The sequence below is a fragment of the Colobus angolensis genome, unplaced genomic scaffold (assembly GCF_000951035.1).
Source record: "Colobus angolensis palliatus isolate OR3802 unplaced genomic scaffold, Cang.pa_1.0 Scaffold270, whole genome shotgun sequence".
Classification (NCBI taxonomy): Eukaryota; Metazoa; Chordata; class Mammalia; order Primates; family Cercopithecidae; genus Colobus; species Colobus angolensis.
Genome location: NW_012115933.1, coordinates 589,687 through 611,107, shown reverse-complemented (window position 1 = coordinate 611,107; position 21,421 = coordinate 589,687). Strand labels below are relative to the sequence as shown.

At 38.1% G+C, this 21,421-nt stretch overlaps 1 protein-coding gene across 1 annotated transcript in view; it reads right to left on the bottom strand.

Moving 5' to 3' along the window:
* The window catches only part of CPEB3 (cytoplasmic polyadenylation element binding protein 3), a 206,665-nt gene that overhangs the window by 129,113 nt on the left and 56,131 nt on the right, over positions 1-21,421 (bottom strand). Inside the window, exon 4 of the mRNA XM_011947841.1 lies at positions 13,947-14,003. Within this exon, the coding sequence (XP_011803231.1) occupies positions 13,947-14,003 (57 nt within the window). The remainder of the gene's footprint in view (positions 1-13,946; positions 14,004-21,421) is intronic.

The following is a 21,421-nucleotide window of genomic DNA, read 5'->3' as shown; positions in this document are numbered from 1 at the left end:
TATTTATTTATTTATTTATTTTGAGACAGAGTCTCACTCTGTCGCCCAGGCTGGAGTGCGGTGGCATGACCTCAGCTCACTGCAACTTATGTCTCCCTAGTTCAAGCGATTCTCCTGCCTCAGCCTCCCAAGTAGTTGGGATTACAGGCATGCACCACCATTCACGGCTAATTTTTGTATTCCACCATGTTGACCAGGCTGGTCTCAAACTCCCGACCTCAGGTGATCCACCAGCCTTGGCCTCAAAGTGCTGGGTTACAGGCATGAGCCACCACTCCTGGCCTACAAAATGTATTTCTTAAACAAGATGGCTTAGAAGTATAAATTATACCTTGATACACGGGCTGTAGAATGGATGACGTATTAGCAGTCATGAAAACATTACTGCCCGGTTCATCTCCATCAGGTGCATTGTCAATGAATAGTAATATTTGGAAAGGAGTATTTTTTTCTGAGCAGCAGGTCTCAACAGTGGTTTTAAAATATTCAGTAAACCATGCTGTTAAACAGATGTGCTGTCATATAGGCTTTGTTGTTCTATTCGTGGAGAACAGGCAAAGTAGATTTAGTATAATTCTTAAGGGTCTTAGGATTTTCAGAATGGTCAATAAGCATTGGCTTAAACTCAAAGCCACCAGCTGTATTAGCCCCTAACAAGAGAATCAGCCTATCCTTTGAAGCCAGGCACTGACTTCTCCTCTCTAGTTATGAAAGTCCTAGATGGCATCTTCTTCCAATAGACGGCTGTTTCACCTACACTGAAAATCTGCTATTTAGGGTAGTCACCTTCACCAACTATCTTAACTAAATCTGGGTAAGTTACTTGCTGTAGCTTCTCCATCAGTACTTGCTGCTTCACCTTGCACTGTTATGTTATGGACATGGCTTTTTCCCTTAAACCTCAAGATCCAACCTTTGCCAGCTTCTAGCTTTTCTTGTGCAGCTTCCTTACCTCTCTTAGCCTTCATAGAATGAAAAAGAGTTAGGGCCTTGCTCTGGACTAGGCTTTGGCATAAGGGAAAGTTATGGCTGGTTTGATCTTTAATTCAGACCTCTAAAACTTTCTCCACAGCAACAATCAGGCTATTTCACTTTCTTACCATTAGTGTGCTCATTGGAATAACACTTTTAATTTCCTTCAAGAACTTTTCCATTTGCATTCACAACTTGGCTAACTAGAACAAGAGGCCTAGCTTTTAGCCTGTCTCAGCTTTCAATATGCCTTCCTCACTAAGCTTAATCATTTCTAGTTTTTGATTAAAAGTGAGAGACGTGCGACTCTTTCTTTCACTTGAACACTTAGAGGCCATTTTAGGGCTATTAATTGGCCTAATTTCAATGTTGTGTCTCAGAAAATGGGAAGGTCCGAGGAGAGGGAGAGAGACAGTAGAATGGCCGGCTGGTGGGGCAGACAAACACATTTATCAATTAAGTTTGTATCTCCTACAAGCGCAGTTCATGGCATCCCAAAACTACTACAATAGTTACATCAAGGCAGACACAGTGGCTCATGCCTGTAATCCCAGCACTTTGGGAGGCCGAGGCAGGTGAATCACCTGAGGTCAGGAGTTTGAGACCAGCCTGGCCAACATAGTGAAACACTGTCTCTACTAAAAAATACAAAAATTAGCCAGGCATGGCAGCGCACGCCTGTAGTCCCAGCTACTCGGGAGACTGAGACATGAGAATCGCTTGAACCCGGGAGGCAAAGGTTGCAGTAAGCTGAGACTGCACCACTGCACTCCAGCCTGGGCAGACAGAGTCAGACTCTGTCACAAAAAAATAAAATAAAATAAAATAGTACCATCAAAGATCACTGATCACAAATCAAATCACCATTAACAGATACAGTAATAACAAAAAAGGTTAAAATATTGTGAGAATTAACAACATATGATATAGAGGGAAAAAAAGTGAGCATATGCTGTTAGAAAAACAGCATAACTATTGCCACAAACTTGGAATTCATAAAAAACAAAATTCTACTGAAGCATGATACAGTGAAGCACAATAAAATGAAACATACCTATAGGTATTTTTGTGGATTGGTCAGAAAATTCAGTTGTTATTCGGAACCTAAGAAAATATATCCTGTATTCTCACCAACTGAACTTTTGCAACATCCTGTTTCACTGTTTTCAATATCTTACAGAGAAACCTACAGGTATCTTAAGCAAAACACGAATTATTTCTGGAACTAATAGAATACTGTTTTACTTGGTTCTGCTAGAATACCTTAATAAAGATATTATGAGATAAAAAGTATGAGATAAAAGAATAAAGAGGCTTGCTTTAAGTCTCTTCAGCCTATTCTAGTGTGTTTTTTCCAAACTTCTTTCTAAATAGCTGATATAGTTTGGCTGTGTCCCCACCCAAATCTCATCTTGAATTGTAGTTCCCATAATCTCCATGTGTCATGGGAGAAACCCAGTGGGAGGTAACTGAATCACTGGAGCAGTTACCCCCATCCTGCTGTTCTCGTGATAGTGAAGTGAGTTCTCACGAGATCTGATGGTTTTATAAATGGCTTTCCCCTCTTTGCTTGGCACTTCTCTCTCCTGTTGCCATGTGAAGGATGTGTTTGCTTCCCCTTCTGCCATGATTGTAAGATGCAATGATTATAAGAGACTAGATGTCAGCCATGCAGAACTGCGAGTCAATTAAACCTCTTTCCTCTTTTTTTTTTTTTTTTTATGAGATGGAGTTTCACTCTTGTTGCCCAGGCTGGAGTGCAGTGGTGTGATGTTGGCTCACTGCAACCTCTGCCTCCCAGATTCAAGCGATTCTCCTGTCTCAGCCTCCCGGGTAGCTGGGATTACAGGTGCATGCCACCATGCCCAGCTAATTTTTGTATTTTTGGTAGAGATGGGGTTTCTCTACTATTCTCACTATTCTCACTATTCCATACCTCAGACCCATACATTCCAGTAATCCCAATTCAACCTACTCTTCCAGTATTATCATTACAAGTAAGCACCTATTCAGAGGGTATAAAAATCTTGATACCTTCATGTCTTGACATCTAGTCTCTTCTACTCCCTGGGAAACCCCTAGTCCACATTGTCCATTTCCTCTATTATTCTTCTTCCCATCTTGTACAAAATGCAAGCTCAAGGCTTTGCTATACCACATTTCAGCGTCCCCACATACTTAGTATTACTTTACTTTCTAAATTACATTTAACATATAAGATACTAATACAATTTCTCAATATATAACATGTTATCAAAGTAATCACTCTAGAATTTCCAAGTTCATTTCCTAAATTCCTCATCAAAACAGAAAAAGATAATTGAAAATGTATATATCAGACAAGGCATCTCTGGAAACAAACCTCGGTAAAGAATCCCTCTACATAATACTACGATACCTTACGAGAGAGTGGGCATCCACACACACTTACATCAGGTGATGTTTATGCACCCTCGTACTCGTGACCTGATAGCATTCCACTAAGAGTAATTAATTACCACCTTGCTTTTATTTCAGTAGCACATTGCTAAATCAAACAATAACTGATGAAAGAAAGAGAGAGAAAAGAAGGAAGAAAGAGAAAGATGGAGAATGAAAGGAAGGAAGGGAGGGAGAGAGGAAGAAAGGGAGGGAAGGAGGAAGACAGAGAAAGAAGAAAGTTACAAGAATTGTAATTACACAACAGAGTATTTTGTATTTTATACTGATTGATCTGTCCAATTCAGGTCTGAAATTGCTTACCACAGTGGTATACACTCAAATACCTGGCATCTGTTTTCAACAAACCATCTTCTCTGAACCACTATGCCAAAAATCTCACGAGATTTCTACAACTTTATATAAAGACTCAATTCCTACACTGTTCAGGACAGCCAATACTTGCTAGTTCTACATTTCTGAACTCTCAGATAATATAAGGAATAATACAGAAAGAAGAGAAGGTAAACAAAATGGGTGCTGGTATGTTCAGGAGCCTAAGCTGAACCAAAGGTTGGGCCCCTTGGTCAGTGCTGTCTTCTCTCTATCAACAAGGCTCCTCTCATGTGGGAAAGAGAGTTCCTTCGCAGAAGAAAGTTACGTCAAGGAATTCACCTGGACATTTGGGAAGGGCTGCGGTAGCATGGAGAAGCTGCTCATTCCTATCAGCCCTCCCCTGATCCTTCAAAAACACCTTCCTCTTCTGAACTGGATTTGGGAAAACTTTCAGGGAACAGTAAAGGCAGACCGAGTCTTGAGGGAAAAGAAAGAACACTAGGATATGCACAGCCTAGTCCCTATACTACTTGATTCCTTCATCCTCAAATAAAGATAGACACACATCCAATTCTGGTCCTTTCCATATCCCTTGCCCACCTTCTACCCCCAACCAGATTTCACTCTAGGCCAATGAAATTACAGTCTCTCAGGCATGGGTGTTTTCTATTTTGGATTCTGTTTTGATTATACATCTGGGGTTGAGAATTAGTGTGAACCCAAAAGGAAACAAAGGAAAGGGGGTAGAATAGGGAAGAAACAAAGACTAACATTTGTTTGGTGTGTACTACTTCTTTTTTTCTCTGTTTTTTTTTTTTTTTTTTGCCAGAGAGCATCTCACTCTGTTGCCCAGGCTGGAGTGCAGTGGTATGATCTCGGCTCACTGCACCCTCCTCCGCCTGGGTTCAAGTGATTCTCCTGCCCCACCCTCCCAAGTAGCTGGGATTATAGGAACGCACCACCATGCCCAAATAATTTTTATATTTTTACTAGATACGGGGTTTCACCATGCTGGCCAGGCTGGTCTTGAATTCCAGACCTCAGGTGATCCACCCGCCTCAGCCTCCCAAAGTGCTGGGAAATACAGGCGTGAGCCACTGCACCCAGCCTTGGTGTGTATTTCTTGCCAGATATGGTAATAGGAGCACTACACACTTAACCTCACCATTTGTAAAGAGGGGTTAAACTGTCCATTTAAAATAAAAGACACAGGCTCGGTACAGTAGCTCACATTTGTAATCACAGCACTTTGAGAGGCCAAGTCAGGAGGATCTTTTGAGCCTAGGAGTTCAATACCAGCCTGGGCAATATAACAAGACCCTGTCTCTACAAAAAAATGAAAAAAAAAATAAAAAAAAAAGACACAGGTAACTTGCCACAAAGTCACGAGGCAAATAAGTGATGGATTCAGGGTTTAAACTCAGATCTGTCTGCTTCCCTACCCCAAACTGCACTGTTTCTACTATATTCAGCTGAAAAACAACAACAACAAGAAAAACACAAAACTTTAGTCATATAACAAAAGTCTATGTGTGTGGAGGGTAATAAAGAGAACAAGGCATTTAAAATTCCTGCTGCTATTGAGGGGGACTATGTTCTGAAAGTAACACTGAACATGTGTGGAAGTATATTGACACTCCACAATCAATAAAGTATTATTTATTTAATTGTTACAAAGGAGTTAAACAAAACCCAAGTTACTTTTTGGGAAAATCCAAAAGAGTAAAAATCACACTGGATTAGGAACTGGTTGGCAGAATAATCTGTGTGTCTAAACCTTATACAGCTATTTGCTGGCTGTATGACATTAGCAACTTGCTGACATGCAATTTACCCATGTAACAAACCTGCACATGTACCCCCTGAACCTAAAAGTTGAAAAGGGGAAAAAACTGCATTTCAGTTTCACACACTACTCTATCATATGGCCATGTTTTGTCCAGATAAGAGAATAGTCCTGGGGTAAAGTTGGTGCTCAAGAAAAGTGGATTTTTTTCCATGTTCTGGAAAAACCATAGTAAGCATTATAAAAGCACAGAAGTCTGGAGACCACTTCATAAACTGTTCATTACTAGATCTATATGTGTTATAACCATCTTTCAAAAGGAAGAATTAAAGCAGCTCTTTTAGGCAGAAATTAAGGTGGACTGGATATTCTCTAAGACTGCTAGACTGTGCTTTTCATAGTCACACTGAGATATTTTCCCACCCCTCCTTCCCTCTCTTCTGATCATCCATATTGAGTGCCTATTCAACAGGCCAGGCATTATACTTGAAGCCAGGGACCAACTGTGAATAAAAGCTAGTCTCTGCCCTCTTGAAGCATACACATTAAAGAAAACCATCAACATTAAATAGTTAATTACAAGTGGGGTGAGTGCTATAAATGTGAAGTCCAGTTTCCACTGCCTACACAAGTGGAGAAAACAGGGAAGTCCACAGGGAAAAGTAAGTAAATTTTCAGTTTTCTGTATCCTTCTTATTTGGTTAGAACTACCCAATACTGTCACTTTAGAGACATTCAAAAATACAAAGAACTTCTTCCAAAATGCAATAAAGTCAGTCAAGAACATTTCAGACTTCACTTATTTACAGTATTCAATATCGGGCCATGTAGACTAGGTTTACTATTCTATTTTTCAGGAAAAGAGAATTTACTAAGCATTCAAGCACAAACAAGGTGACAAATAATAACAATAGAAAAACTATTTTCCCAAAGACACCGAATTTGCATGCTTGCGTTAAGGTAGTAAATAATAATAATAATAATGTAACCACTTGTAACAATTAAGTATCTAAAGCAAAAGTTACCACCCTCACAAGAGGTTCTGCTCCTAGCTCCATATCACCCTGGCCAATTCCCATAGCCTTTTGAATCTCAGCTTCCCAACTGTAAAATGAAAAGGTCAAAACAAAACAATCTCTTAGGTCCCTTACCACGTTCATGTGCAGGATCCAACTAGAATGTTTTGAAATTTGAGTACTTAGAAGTCATGGAACATTACTTATCCTTCTAATTTTTTCATTTTTAAATTAGCCATCCTTTACAACGTATTCATAGCACAACCATACTTTACTTTTTTACCTCTAAACCTGTTCAGATAGAAACCTGTTCAGACAGAAACAGAAAGTCTGAATCTTGTCTTCAAAAAGCTCAAAATTATCAGACAAAACGTCTTTAATCTGAGAATCTCAAAATAATTCCTTTACTACACTTTTTTATGCTACCAAGAAATTATTTACTTATATCCACTCACAGTGTACAGAAACAACAATGTGTTCTTCAAATTTTGGAAAATTCCATTTGGAATTCTAGCAAAGCTGGCTCTATTCCCATTCTGGCATCATGTGCTCAGCTCCCTCTCTGCCACTTCCTCTCAGCTGAGCCTCTCCCCAAGGAGTCCACTCCCAGCAGAGGATAAAAAGGAGGGGGAAGAGGAGGCTCTGCAGCCACACAGGAGTCGCTACTCAACACAAATGTTCATGTCAATGCCCTTTCACATTGCCTCTTTTGATTCAACAAATGCACTGGCAGCCCTCAGTTCAAATAGAAATATGAGCAAAAAGTTCTAAAATGCTTTCAAGGCATTAATAAGGGGAAAATGTGGGAAAAAATGTGGAAAACAGAATAACCTAAAGTTCCAAGTTTCTTGGTGTATCAGCTATGTATACGTTGTTTAACAATCAATGACCTCAGAGCTTCTAAAGAGGTGAATGTCTTTTTTTGGCTTAAGATATCAAAATGTTTATATACAAATTCATGAGCTATAGAAAAAATAATGCAGAAAGATATCAAAAGTTTAAGTCTTCAAACGACTTAGGTTTTATTCTAGGAATCTTCAATTTTGCGAAGTTACATACTTTGATATGGAAGAGTGAGGGTAAGCAATCATCTTTCCTTGTCAGAGGGGAAGTGGTACTTCAGAATTCTTATTTATCTCCTTATAACTTGTAACAGACTCTAATTATAACATCAAAGATCTCAGAAAAGGAATGGCAGGAAAACTTTTAATTTAAACAAGATTGAATCTCTGTTATATTACATAGCTATGATCTTTAAAAACAACAAAAAAAGTAACTCTCTGAAAGTATCTTCTCTGAGTGAGACTATGCTTCCTACTTCCCAAATGTAGCAGTAATAATACCTTATTTGTACATGTGCCTTACTTCATCTGAATCTCACAAAAACAATGAGAGTAAATATCCTAACTGCCCACTTACAGGTTTTCAAACAAAGGCTTAAGGAGATTCAGAAACTTGCTCAACTAGATGCCATCATTACACATGACTTCTCCAAGATCTAAGCCTTCACTTTTGTCCTCTGAAAAAAGAAGACAATGTTACTACAAAAATTCCTTTCTTGAAGTTGTTGTATTTTTTCACACTAGTTTACATTTTCCAGAATTTTATATTAACAGGATCATCTAGTATGTATTCTTTTGTCTAGCTTTTTAACTTAGCAAAATTATTTTGACAGTCATTTATGTTGCTACATGTATTAATAGTTCATTCCTATTTATTTGCCAAATAGTATTCCATTGTATGGATGTACCACAATTTGTTTATCCATTCTCCAGTTGAGAGACATTTGGTTTATTTACAATTTTTGGCTATTAAGAACAACACGGCTTTGAATATTTGCATACATATCTTTGTGTGGACGTACATTTCCATTTTTTGTCTTGGGTAAATTCCCAGGAGAACTCTTGCATCATATGATAGTTGTATATTTAACTTTGCAAGAAACTGTCAAATTGTTTTCCAAAGTGGCTGTATCATTTTATTAATACATTCCAAACAGCAGCATGTAACACTTTTTAAAGTGCCAACATCACAGGATATTTAACAACTGAGAAAGGCCTGTAGGGTCCAAAGACGGTGCGTGTTTACATGTTCCAAAGTCAAGTAATAGATAGAAAGTATTTCATCCAGAGAAAAAGATTCACACAAAAACAAATGGAACCACATCTCAATACAGCTACACTAGCTTATGTGATGACTTACAGGTGTGCTGTCTTCGATTCCATCAGGAAAGCACCTATCTAAACGTGGCCGGGCGTGGTGGCTCACAGCTGTAACCCTAGCACTTCGGGAGGCGGTGTCAGGTGGATTGCCTGAGCTCAGGAGTTCGAGACCAGCCTGGGCAATATGGCAAAACCCCATCTCTACTAAAAATACAAAAAATTAGCCAGGCATGGTGGTGTGTGCCTGTAGTCCCAGCTACTCGGGAGGCTGATTCAGGAGAATCGCTTGAGCCCAAGAGGCAGAGGTTACAATGAGCCGAGATCACACCACTGCACTCCAGCCTAGGCGACAGAGTGAGACTGTCTCCAAATAAATACATAAATGTAACCAAATGACTTACAGGTGTGCTGTCTTAAATTCTATCAGGAAAGCATCTACCTAAATGTAACCAATGTGAGATAAACTTATATTTTGGAAACTAATATGTAAAGAAAGATCTTTAAAGATAATAATAAGGCTGTTGCAAGCATTCACAATAGCAGCTCATATGAGCATTATCTACAAATCAGGCACTATACTAAGCTTTATAAAATATATATATAACCACTTTACTGATTTCTCTCTCCATTTTACAGGTGAAGAAATCAGAGGCAAAGAGGAGTTAAGAATGTTGCCTCAAGGCCATATAGCTTGTAAAGGGGGAATGGGATCTACCCAACTCCAGAAGACGCTTTTGGCTTTGCTAATTCACTGCTGCATCTTCAGGTTTCACATGCTTTCCAGCCTGCTTCAAAGACATCTTCCTAGAACTGAATGATACTATTCCTTAAGAAACACTACTCCCAGTTTCTACTTTTGTACCTATCAAGCAACTTTCCGATATTTTGTTTTCCCATATTCCAATATTCTGTTTTCCCAAGCCCATTTTCTACTTGGAAAAAGAGGAACTGAGCAGTCAAATGGAGTAAAGACTAGGCATGCTGATTTTGAACATAAATTTGGTTCATGTGATGAATCATGGAGGCACCAGTATCCTTTTCTAAGGATCAACACAATAGAGGAAAAGTCACCAAGTCAGGCATCAATCCTACACAAGACCACGAATGCTAAACCAACTCTACACCTAGAACAAACTTGTCGAATCTCTGTCCTGCAAGCCACATGTGGCCCAGGACGGCTTTGAATGCGGCCCAACACAAACTCGTAAACTTTCTTAAAACACTATGAGAATTTTTTGTGTGTGATTTTTTTTTTTAAGCTCACCAGCTATCATTAATGTTAGTGTATTTTATTTGTGGCCCAAGACAATTATTCTTCCAAGGTGGCCCAGGGAAGCCACAAGGTTGGACATCCCTGACCTAGAATGTAAAAAAGAAAAAGAAAAAGGAAACATAAGCTACTATTAGTATTAGAAAAATATGGATGGTAGAACTACTACTACATACGTAGCTAGAACTCTTAGCAGCCTTCTTTCTTCAGTGGGAAAAATTAAAATATATTATGCAAATGTCAAGTGTTTTCATTTAAAAGTAAGGAAGATTAAAATATAATGGGCAGAATTATTAAACAGTTAAGAAAAAATTATATTACCTGATTAAGTGGAAGGGGTATATTGCTTCAGAACTAACTTTATTTTGGAAATATTGGACAAGTGGCCGGTCTTACTGGTGGATTGGAGTTTCTTCCCCCTACCTCCCCTTCTATATTCTGTAATACTTAAAGACCTAATATTTTGAGAAAGGCCAAAATTTGGAATGTGCCTCTTGGGTTCCTCCATAAAGGCTGGCCTGCCAATTCTTATTATTAATAGATTCATGGTCTTGAACAGGAAAAATCAGTAGACTCTTTGGTTTACACAAAGCTTGCCAATTTTTCCACACCCTAAATGTCTGAAGGTTTACTGGTAACTCCTATTTGTCTTCCATAGTGGTATCCTATCTTTCTCTTCCAAGTTTCATTTTCTGTCTTCTAGATGACATCAGCAGTGGTGATTCTCGGAGGAAGGTATAACTGGAGGGCATGCACTAGGAACACCAAAAACTGGGAACTTGGCCAATTCAAAGCTGGAAAGTAGTACTGAGAACAATGTATATAATGACATCTATCTTTCCCATAAAGACAGGAGAACTGAGACCATATCTTTAGGAGACAGGTTTTGGTGAGGTCAAGAAAGTAAAAAAGGATTTTTTTTGTTTGTTTTTTGGAAAACATAATGAATGGCAGCTTTCCATAGAGACCTAGGAAGCACAAATTTCACATAGCAAAAAAGGGTAAGAAAGAAAGAACTACAGCTGACTCACATTTTCTTTTTTAAAAAAAATTAAACTGCCTCAATTTGCTATAATTTTCTTAGCCAATCCCTTCTTTTCTGAAAATACAGCTCAACTTCAACCTAGTCCCTTCCGAGTTAACAGTGTTTCAGGATTTCAGGATTTGTTACTTCTTCTCAATTATTCCTTTTTTTTTTTTTTTTTCCAGACAGAGTCTCACTCTGTCACCCAGGCTGGAGTGCAGTGGTGTGATCTCGGCTCACTGCAACCTCTGCCTCCCGGGTTCAAGTGATTCTCCTGCCTCAGCCTCCTGAGCAGCTGGGATCACAGGCATGGGCCACCACACCCAGCTAAGTTTTGTATTTTTAGTAGAGACAGGGTTTCTCCATGTTGGTCAGGCTGGTCTCGAACTCCTGACCTCAAGTGATCTGCCCACCTCGGCCTCCCAAAGTGCTGAGATTACAGGTGTGAGGCACTGCGCCCAGCCATCTCAATTATTCCTACATGATGGTTGAGAGAAAGGAAGGATAGACCAGTTACAGGACAAAAAGTGTTAGGGCAACAAATGGTAGGCATAAAAAGAAAGACCAGGTGTGGTAGTTCACACCTCCAATCCCAGCGCTTTGGGAAGCTGAGGTGGGAGGATAGCTTGAGGCAAGGAGCTCAAGACTAGGCTGGGCAACATAGCAACACTTTATCTCTACAAAATATAAAAATAAATACATATTTAAAAAAAGAAGACAAAAATAATAGGTGTGTTTATGTTTGTGCATATGCTACATATGTAAGTCACCAGATGGGCTGGGATCAACTGTATGAAAGGGAAAACAAGGTTTATCCTAGCAAATTTGTCAAAGCCTGCAGGTCCCACAAGTACCTACTATGGAGGATATTTTTGTTCAGATCATCTCAAGCTGGAGTCAACTTTGGAAGAACACTGATGGTATGTAACGTAAACGTCAAACTCTGGTTGTTTGGTTTATTTTAAGAAGACAACAAGGTTCTTCGACCTTGGGCAGCAACCACAGAGACATTCAAAGATTGATGCACTGTGATATCTGTTGCAAGTATGTGTAACTCATCAACATTTGTTACAGATATCAGCAAAATGGCCCTTTCGGTACTTAAAAAAAAATTACAGAGTAACAGTATCTTCATGCTGAAAACGATCATTAAGATTACCTAATCAGCCCCCTTTTCGCAAGGATTGGAGAAATTGAAGCTAAAAGGGGAATTTGCACAACAGGAACAAAACGGAAAGAGCATAAATGAAATCTTGGATTTAAAAGCAGAGAATTGAAGAAAATCAAACCAAAGAAAATAAAAAGCTTTTAAAAAGAAAAATGTATTTTAGCTCCATTTTTTTTTCCACAGAAAACCACAAACTATATCCTCTCCCTCTTGCAGAAGAGGATTCACATCATGTCAATTAGGTCTTTTTGAGATACACACTCATTCCTTCAGGCAGACACATTACCATACTGTTCTTTTCTTTCACATTCAACTTTAAATCCCATAATCTAACTGAAGTCTTTTCACAATTAATTATTGCACAAGTTCAGCAAGTTAAGCATGTTCATTAATTCTCATCACACTAGAAAAAAACTTAGAGGCAGCATAATCTAAATTTAAAGTGACCTTTCATTTAGAAGTTAGAAAATTAGAGGTAGATACCTTGGAATTTTTATTGTCTCTAAGACCACCTCCCCTTCAACCCTGCCAAAAGGAAGGGATACTAGCAATCTAGAAAAAAATATGCACGGAGAGGTTTAAGACCTGCATCATCAAGCACTGCCAGTGGTTCTCAGCAGTACTCACTGGTTGCATGTCAGAACCAAGGAGATGCAAAATATATGTTTTAGAGATAACCTAAAACCTGTTCTAAAGAACTCCAATGACATTCAACATACCTACTCAAGCAAGAGGGAAAGAAATAATATTGTACACAACCCTAGATTCATTCAGTATGTCTCCCATGTGTATTGAGAGTCAGCTTGTATATCTGGGAAGATGAGAGGGGACAATCTGATATCACTCATTTACTAGAGAAGAAAACTTAAATTCTAAAAGATTCAATGGTTTATATAGGTCCTTCTGAAAATGAAAAATTTCCATTTAGAGACTGTTCTTCTGCAAAGCTATCTGATCCACTGACACTAGGAAGGAGAGCTGATGCCACCCAGATATTTCTTCTGGTGTTAATTAATATGACTTCCTGGTTAATAAGTTTTTGCTGCTTTAGAACTTGATTCAACAATTAAACTGACAAAACTGTTTCAAACCTGTAAAGCTGCTGACACATATACCATGCAAATTCCATTAATGGGAGACGCCTGGATGTCCAGCTTGAAATACCTGGCTATCTATCACGATGAAAAAATTCTGAGTTATGTATAAATAAGTTGATTTATTCATTCACATTACATTCTCTACCCCACTTCCTCTCTCCCTTCACCCACCTCTTCATTCCTCTAACCCAATGGTATGGAGCAGGAGTTGGCAAACATTTTCTGTAAAGGGTCAGATGGTAAATAGTTTGGCCTTTGTGGGCTCTGCCTTTGTAGCACAAAAGTAGCCACAGACAATCCATAAATGAATGAATGTGGCTATATTCCAAAAAAACTTCATTTACAAAAACAGATTCAGCTTGCAGAGCTATAGTTTGCCAACCCTGGTTTGAAGAAGCAATTTTCAAACTTTAGCCTGAATCACAATCACACAGGCTTGTTAAAATACAGACCTCTGGGCCTCATCCTTAAGTTTCTGATTCAATAGCCCTGTCATGGGGCCTGAGATTTTAATAAGCTCCCAAGCAATGCTGATGCTGCTGGTCCAGGGACCACACTTTGAGAACCACTAGTACAAAACAATGGTCTATACTACATTCAGTGGAAGGTTAAAACGTAACCAACAATCAAGAATGTAGAAATGACATGCTGCAAACTTGACTGCTAATTTCATAGAATATTTCATATGAAGACTTACTGTTAAGTGCCATAATATTATCTGTTCCTGGATGATGGAAATTTATCCCCATGCGTCCTAAAAAATAAAATAATTTTAAGCACAAAGAATGCTTAATGTAATCATTTCAAATACATCTTAAAATATAAACATTACAAAAATCTAAAACAGATTAATCTATAAAATGCTATCAAAGGCCAAAGCAGTTACAACAGCTTTAAAAATTAAGTCATAAAACATACACATGAAAAGTCTTAAAGCCAAAGTTTCAACAACAAATAAATAAAACAAAACAAAAAAGAAGCTTCTGTTATAATAGTCTAAAATTTAGCACATCTCCTGCATTCCAATTTAAACATGCCAACTCTTTAGATTAAGCATTTTATTTAAACAAACATTTATACTGTTCTTCCATTCAAGCAGCAAAAAAAAAAAAAAATAGATTCAAACAAGTATATAAATTTGAAGCTTAGAGAGAATAAAAAGAGAGGTTTCATAGTGGCTTAAAAATGCAACATAATAATCAGAATGGCAACCAGAAGGAAGATGGTAAAATTTTATATGAGATAGAAGGGGGGAAAATGATTGGCCTAAAAATCTAGAGTTCTGGTGGCTCTCCTCACCACTAACTAGTTATATGACCTTGAATATAATGCTAATTTCCACATGTTCATCCTTAAGTTTATAACAGGAGTTGCAAACTTCTGCTGACATGGCTGGCTTCCTGTTTTTGTATGCCTCTGAGTTAAGCATCATTTTTACATTTAGAAAGGCTTGTAAACACAACCAAACCAAAATTAAAACAAAGAACAATATGTGACAGAGACCATGTGGCCCGTAAAGCCTAAAATATTTACTCTTTAGCACTTCACAACTTTTGTCAACCCCTGGTCTGTAAGATGTTAAGTCAGAATCAGATGCTTCAACTAATGGCCCCTAGGGGCAAGAATGGAAGATGCAGACATTTTTATTATGTTTTTTTCATTAATTATTTGGGACAAGGAGGTAGATGTATCAAAAGAAAAATTAGAGAGAGTCTTATATGAAAAAAAAATGTACTTAGAAAACTTTCTTGACCAAATTCCTTCAACAAAATAGTTATTGAAACAGTGCTTTTGTTTAAAGCTAGTATCTATAAACTTGGCTTTGCAAGGTTTTAATGTTCAATTATGTCAAGGGTTATCATGAAATTCTCAAAAAATGTTAATCTTATTTCACTACCATTGTTTAAATAAATGTCAACAGTATCTTGGGGAGAAAGTAGTACAGAAAAAGCTGGAGATAAAGTTAAAATGATTGATTTTTACAACATATACAGTTTTATATTACATAATTGCAAAAGAGTCAGTCATCATTTGACAATAAACTCTATTATGGGGGACTGGAGGCAAATAGCATTATTAAGTTCTTTTTGCCCAAAAGGAAAGCATCATAGTAGACAAAACAGAGCATCTGCCTTAAATAAAAAGGGAGAAACATGAATTCCTAAACAAATGAAGTTTTTGCCTAGACAGGACCATCCTGATTTCTTATGGCTCCCCAGGCTACGATAATCTGTAAAAGGTCATTTCATATTAACAGGTAGGGAAGGCCAGGTGCAGTGGTTCACGCCTGTAATCCCAGCACTTTGGGAGGCCGAATCATCTGAGGTCAGGAGTTCGAGACCAGCCTGGCCAACATAGTGAAACCTCGTCTCTACTAAAAATACAAAAATTAGCTGCGTATGGTGGTGGGTGCCTGTAATCCCAGCTACTCAGGAGGCTGAGGCAGGAGAATCACTTGAACTCGGAATGCGGAGGTTGCAGTGAGCCAAGATTGTGCCACTGTACTCCAGCCAGGGAGTCAGAGCAAGACTCCATCTCAAAAAAAAAAGAGGCAGGGAAAAACAAAACCCTCGCAAGTGAAGCGTCACTTGTATTGGTGTGTATATATGTACTAAAGAATGAGAAAATCTTAAATACATCCATAAATAAGAAAATTCACCAGAATTTGATGGATTCTGATGAAACTGTTCTGGATTCTGATGAAACTGTTCTAACTTTATCATGAAGCATTATAGAGCTTTCAATAAAAAAATTTAGTTTTTATTATTTCAAACCTTATTAGGAGAAAAATGTTTCATCTCTCTCTGGTTTTGCAGGTACAGTTTTGCTAGCATTTGTAATATAGTAAAATTATTTTCTTAGATTAGATCATGTTTTCTATTAAAAAGCCATATGAGTAAAGAATCATCTAAGAGAATCATCTATTTTATTTTTATAGATTTCATAAACCTTTTCATATTTACTAGAAGCTATTAGGAATTTCAAAAACTACCCCATTGTTAAAAGACACATGTACTGTATCTATATGTAATTGTTCAATGTGCCTGACATTTTTTTCAGTTCCTAAGTCATTTTAGAGTCCCTGAAAATTATAGTCAGCAACGAGTGTTATCTCCTACCACTACCTTTATCAGAACATATAATAGGAAAAACTGCCACCAGAACAGGCTTTGACTCAGTAGGGAGAAAGCATATTCTCATTTCAGTTAGCTATCTCAATGTCCTTGCCATCATTTCTGGATAATCAAGACCTTAGGTGGATTCATTATCATGAAATACTAATATCCATGAAAACTAGATATGATTTACTCTAAACCAGTGTTCATCCTTTTCTGGGGTATTCAAATATAACAGTAATTAGCCAGTTATTGGAAAGTCTACCTAAAAGCCCATCAAGACTTCAAAATCACTGCCCATCAGAACTTAAGGAAATCACATATATGGAGGATCTTTCCAAACTTCAACCAAGGAATATTTAGAGGAGGGTGTGCTGTCTAAAAAGTTAGCAATATTCCCTCAATATTCCTAGAATAATAATAAAGGGTTATCAAGGAAATCATGCAAGCCTGAATTTAACTGATTCTTATTTGACTTCTTTTCTTTCCTGTGTCTACAACCATGTATGGTAAAGAATTATGTAGTTTACAACCACTATATCAAATAAAGTTTTTACATGTTCCTATAACTACCTAGTTTTCCAAACATAAAGGGGTACCCTTTTTGTCCTCCAGAAGTTAAACATACCTGCATGGATCCTTTTTGACCCTTTCCATGAGCTCCTAGAACTTTTCAGCTTGGAAAGATGAAACTGAAAGGAAGCTTGGTAGTTTTCAAATTATCATTCTCTATCTTACACTGATTACTTCCAACCTAAACTTTCTTATGATGCAGTAAAACAAGAGACTTAGGCAATATTTTACAGATTGAAGGTATCACTAATTGATGAAAAGCAGAACACTTTTTACCTTTCCTGGTATTCTCTCTAATTCTTTGACCTCTTTGACTTCAACAGGTCTCTAGATGAAAGTTAGCTACAAAAGATTTTATAAGAAACTCCAGGCTGGGCACCATGGCTCACGCCTGTAATCCCACTTTGGGAGACCGAGGCAGTCAGATCATGAGATCAAGAGATAAACACCATCCTGGCCAACATGGTGAAACTCCATCTCTACTAAAAATACAAAAAAATTAGCTGGGTGTGGTGGCGTGCGCCGTAGTCCCAGCTACTCGGCAGGCTGAGGTAGAAGAATCGCTTGAACCTGGGAGGTGCAGGTTGCAGTGAGCCGAGATTGTGTCACGGCACCCCAGCCTGGCGACAGAGCAAGACTCCAACTCAAAAAAACAAAGAAAAAGAAAAGAAAAGAAAAGAAACTCTGGGTCAAGAAAGCCATATCCATCAGAATCAATTATCTAAATATAATCTAATTTTCCCCAACTAATAATGCAATTTTTTAAAGTAAAATCACTCACAGCATCTTTAAGCTAGTTTCTTAACCTCTTCCAAAAGTAATTTTTAGATTATAAAATGCAATGCATTTTCATTGGAGAAAAATCACATAATGCAGAAAAATGGAGAAAACAAGTTCACCAAAGATAAGTACTGTTAACATTTTGATTTACAGTCTTCCAGGTTTGGGAGTGTATATGTGTAAGGGTTTCTTTTCTAAAATTGAAATTATTTCATAATTTTTTAACTTAATATATTATATATCTTAAGTTTTACAGTTATTAAGGAATTTTGGAGGAAAATAAAATATATAACAGCAAAAGAAAAACTGATTCCAAATTCAGAAAAGGCCATTTCTTTTTTCTTCCTTTTGTCCAACAAATACTGCTGTTTAATCAGCTGTGAAAATAGAATCAAGTGTGTGACATCTGGTGATTTTTGTATAACGCAGTCTGGTGCTGCCAGCATGACATTTTGTCACCTGTCCATGGTCTGCTATTTTTAAATTGTTCTTGTCAGCTAGCAATCTTTTAAGTATAGTGTAAAATATAAGGTTTCAAAAACTGAAAGGCATACTTGGTTTTACTGAGTTAAATGATGCTGTGGAAATCTGAGACTGTGTCCCACTTTTCCCACTGCACAGGATTTGATAAATAGGGGTGAGAGGGGATGAAGGCAGAGGTTGGAAAACAGGATTACATATGGTTATTCGTTCTGTTAAAATCACAGTCTCAGAAGCTCAATTCACATTCATATTTAAAACACTAGTTATAAAAAAAAAACCCTACGTCTATCATGATTCAAAGTTTCAGAATCCAACTAAACTCATGCTTTTGTGAGTCCAAAATAAAAACTGAAATTTGTATTAACTCATAATTAATTATGAAAGTCATCTCTTTACTTCTACAATATGTTATGAGATAGGGAACAACTGCTGTACCTTCCTCTAATCACTCCCTTTGCTCTAAAAAGGCAAGTACTTCAGAAAGCTTCATATAACAGAATCTTAGTGCCACGTTTCAGAAAGACTTACAGGTAAAATGCATATTCTACACTAATTTTCTCTATAAAGTTAGAGAGATGTTCCTTTAGAAAACTATCTAAAAATGTAATACTGTGATATGTAAAAATACAGTAAACTTTTTTTAATCTCCTTTTTAAGGAAATGATAAAACTTTGGTACCATAATATTCTAAGTATGTTCCAAATAACCAATAATCAAAAGCTGTGAGCTTAGACCTGAGGTCAAATCCTAGTTTATTCTCATATTGGTAGTGGGTAATTTTTGGCAAGTCGTTAAATATTTTGTGCCTCTGTTTCCTCATTTAATGAAGGCTGTACTCGAGAACAATTAAATCACAATTCCCAGCGTGGCATGCACTGGTTCACACCTGTAATCCCAGCACTTTGGGAGGCAGAGGCGGGCGGATCGCTTGAGCTCAGGAGTTAGTGACCAGCCTGGGCAACATGGCGAAACCCCATCTCTACAAAAAAAAAAAAAAAATATTAGGTGGGTGTGGTGGCATGCACCTATAGTTCCAGCTACTCATGAGGCTGAGGTGGGAGGAGAGCTTGAGCCCAGGAGGCGAAGACTGCAGTGAGCTGAGATCACCACTGCATTCCAGTCTGAGTTACACAGGGAGACCCTGTCTCAAAATCATCATCATCATCATCACCACCACCACCATCATCTGTGTTTTTTAAAACTCAGGTGATTTTTTTTTTGAGATGGAGTCTCGCTCTGTCACCCAGGCTGGAGTGCAGTGGCACAATCTTGGCTCAAAGCAAGCTCCACCTCCCCGGTTCAAGCGATTCTCCTGCCTCAGCCTCCTGAGTAGCTGGGATTACAGGTGCCCACCACCACACCCGGCTAATTTTTGTATTTTTAGTAGAGGCAGTTTCACCACGTAGGATAGGCTGGTCTTGAAATCCTGACCTCAAGTGATCTGCCCGCCTCAACCTCCCAAAGTGCTGGGATTATAGGCATTAGCCAGCATGCCTGGCCGCTAAAAACTTAGGTGATTTAAATGCTATGCTTAAAGGATGATTACACAAATTAATGGAGGGTACTTATACAAATCACTCAATTTCTACTTACTGTCTCTGCCCCCCAAGAATATACAAAACAAGAACCATCACTTCTTGCTGACTTAGAACCTGTGCCCTAATTTGCTAACTTTCAAATAAGATAAACTGATATGGGCTAAAGGGAGATAACACAAAAATAGAACTGAGCAATAATTCAAGCTACAGAAGTAAAGAGACAGTATATTTTTTCTGGAACAAACAAGCAAATAAAATGTAATGAAGGCATATTTTTATAAAATAAGAGGACTTCAAAATTCCATAAGAGGGGACAAATTTTGTGAAAGGCTCTATAATACTAAATTTAAATTGTGATGAATAAAGAAAAATCCCGCCATAACACCAAAGGGGTGGCATTATCTCTTCCATTTTAACACCAAAGGGGTGGCATTATCTGCTTTAAAGCACTACTACCGAAAGATAAGCTATTTTTCTCTAGACACTCTCAGTATACCTTCTCTAGACACTCTCAGTATACCTTTGAAAAGCAAAGTTTTCTTTTCTTTTCATTTTTCAAATTTCAGTTCCATGAACGGTGAGGGAAGAGAAAATTCAAATACATAAAAATGTTTTACCAGGCACTAACCCCAAATAGTCAGCCAGGCCTTTTTTTCTGCTGTAAGAGGGAAATTGCATGGGATGAAGAAAAAGTAACTCCTCCCTGTTTTTGCCAAGATGCCTGCTATACTGGGCTTCCCCAGTTAGGGTGTATGATCTTACTTCTCTGCTCAATGTGCTATAGTTGCTATTTCCTTATTATCCTTCTAGAGTTGGGAGAATATGATTAATCAAACCAAATGACCATGAGTTTTCAGAGTGGTTCTATAGGAGCTTAGTGAACCTGCATTACAGGTAGAAAGTCAAGGAACAGCTATGAGGAAGATAATAGGGACAACTCTTTTTCGTTATCTCTTACTCCACCTCTCTCAACACCATTAATCCCCTTAATCCTCACAGTTAAGAAGAGAGTTGGATTTTCCTTCAATCGACAAGAAATGAGAACAGAGAACAATTGCTTCCTTCTATTACATCTGCCAACCCAAGGATTTCTATACTGAGAAAAAGAAATAAGAAACAGGGCCAGGGCCAGTGGCTCATGCCTATAATCTCAGCACTTTGGGAGGCTGAGGTAGGAGGATCGCTTGAGCTCAGGAGTTCAAGACCAGGCTGGGCAACATGGCGAAACCCTGTCTTCACAGCAAATAGAAAAAATCAGCCAGGCATGGTGCCCCTGCCTCTACTACCAGCTACTTAGGGAGCTGAGGCAGGAAGATTGCTTGAGCCTGGGAGGTCAAGGCTGCAGTGAGCCAAGATTGTGCCACTGCACTCCAGCCTGGGTGAAACAGCGAGAACCTGTCTCAAAAAAAATAAATAAATAAAATAAGAAACAGCTGCATTAGAGCATTACCCTCTTCAAAAGCCTCCTTTCTCATCTCTGAGGCATTCTCTCAAACAAAAGGAAAAGTATATCAAAGACATAGTTAAAAAACAAAAAACAAAAAACAAAACAAAACAAAACCCAGAAGATCATTACCTTATTCTGTTACAGCCAAGCACTGTAGTTTGGGATCTTTAAAAAGCAAAAAAGAGGCCGGGCGCGGTGGCTCAAGCCTGTAATCCTAGCACTTTGGGAGGCTGAG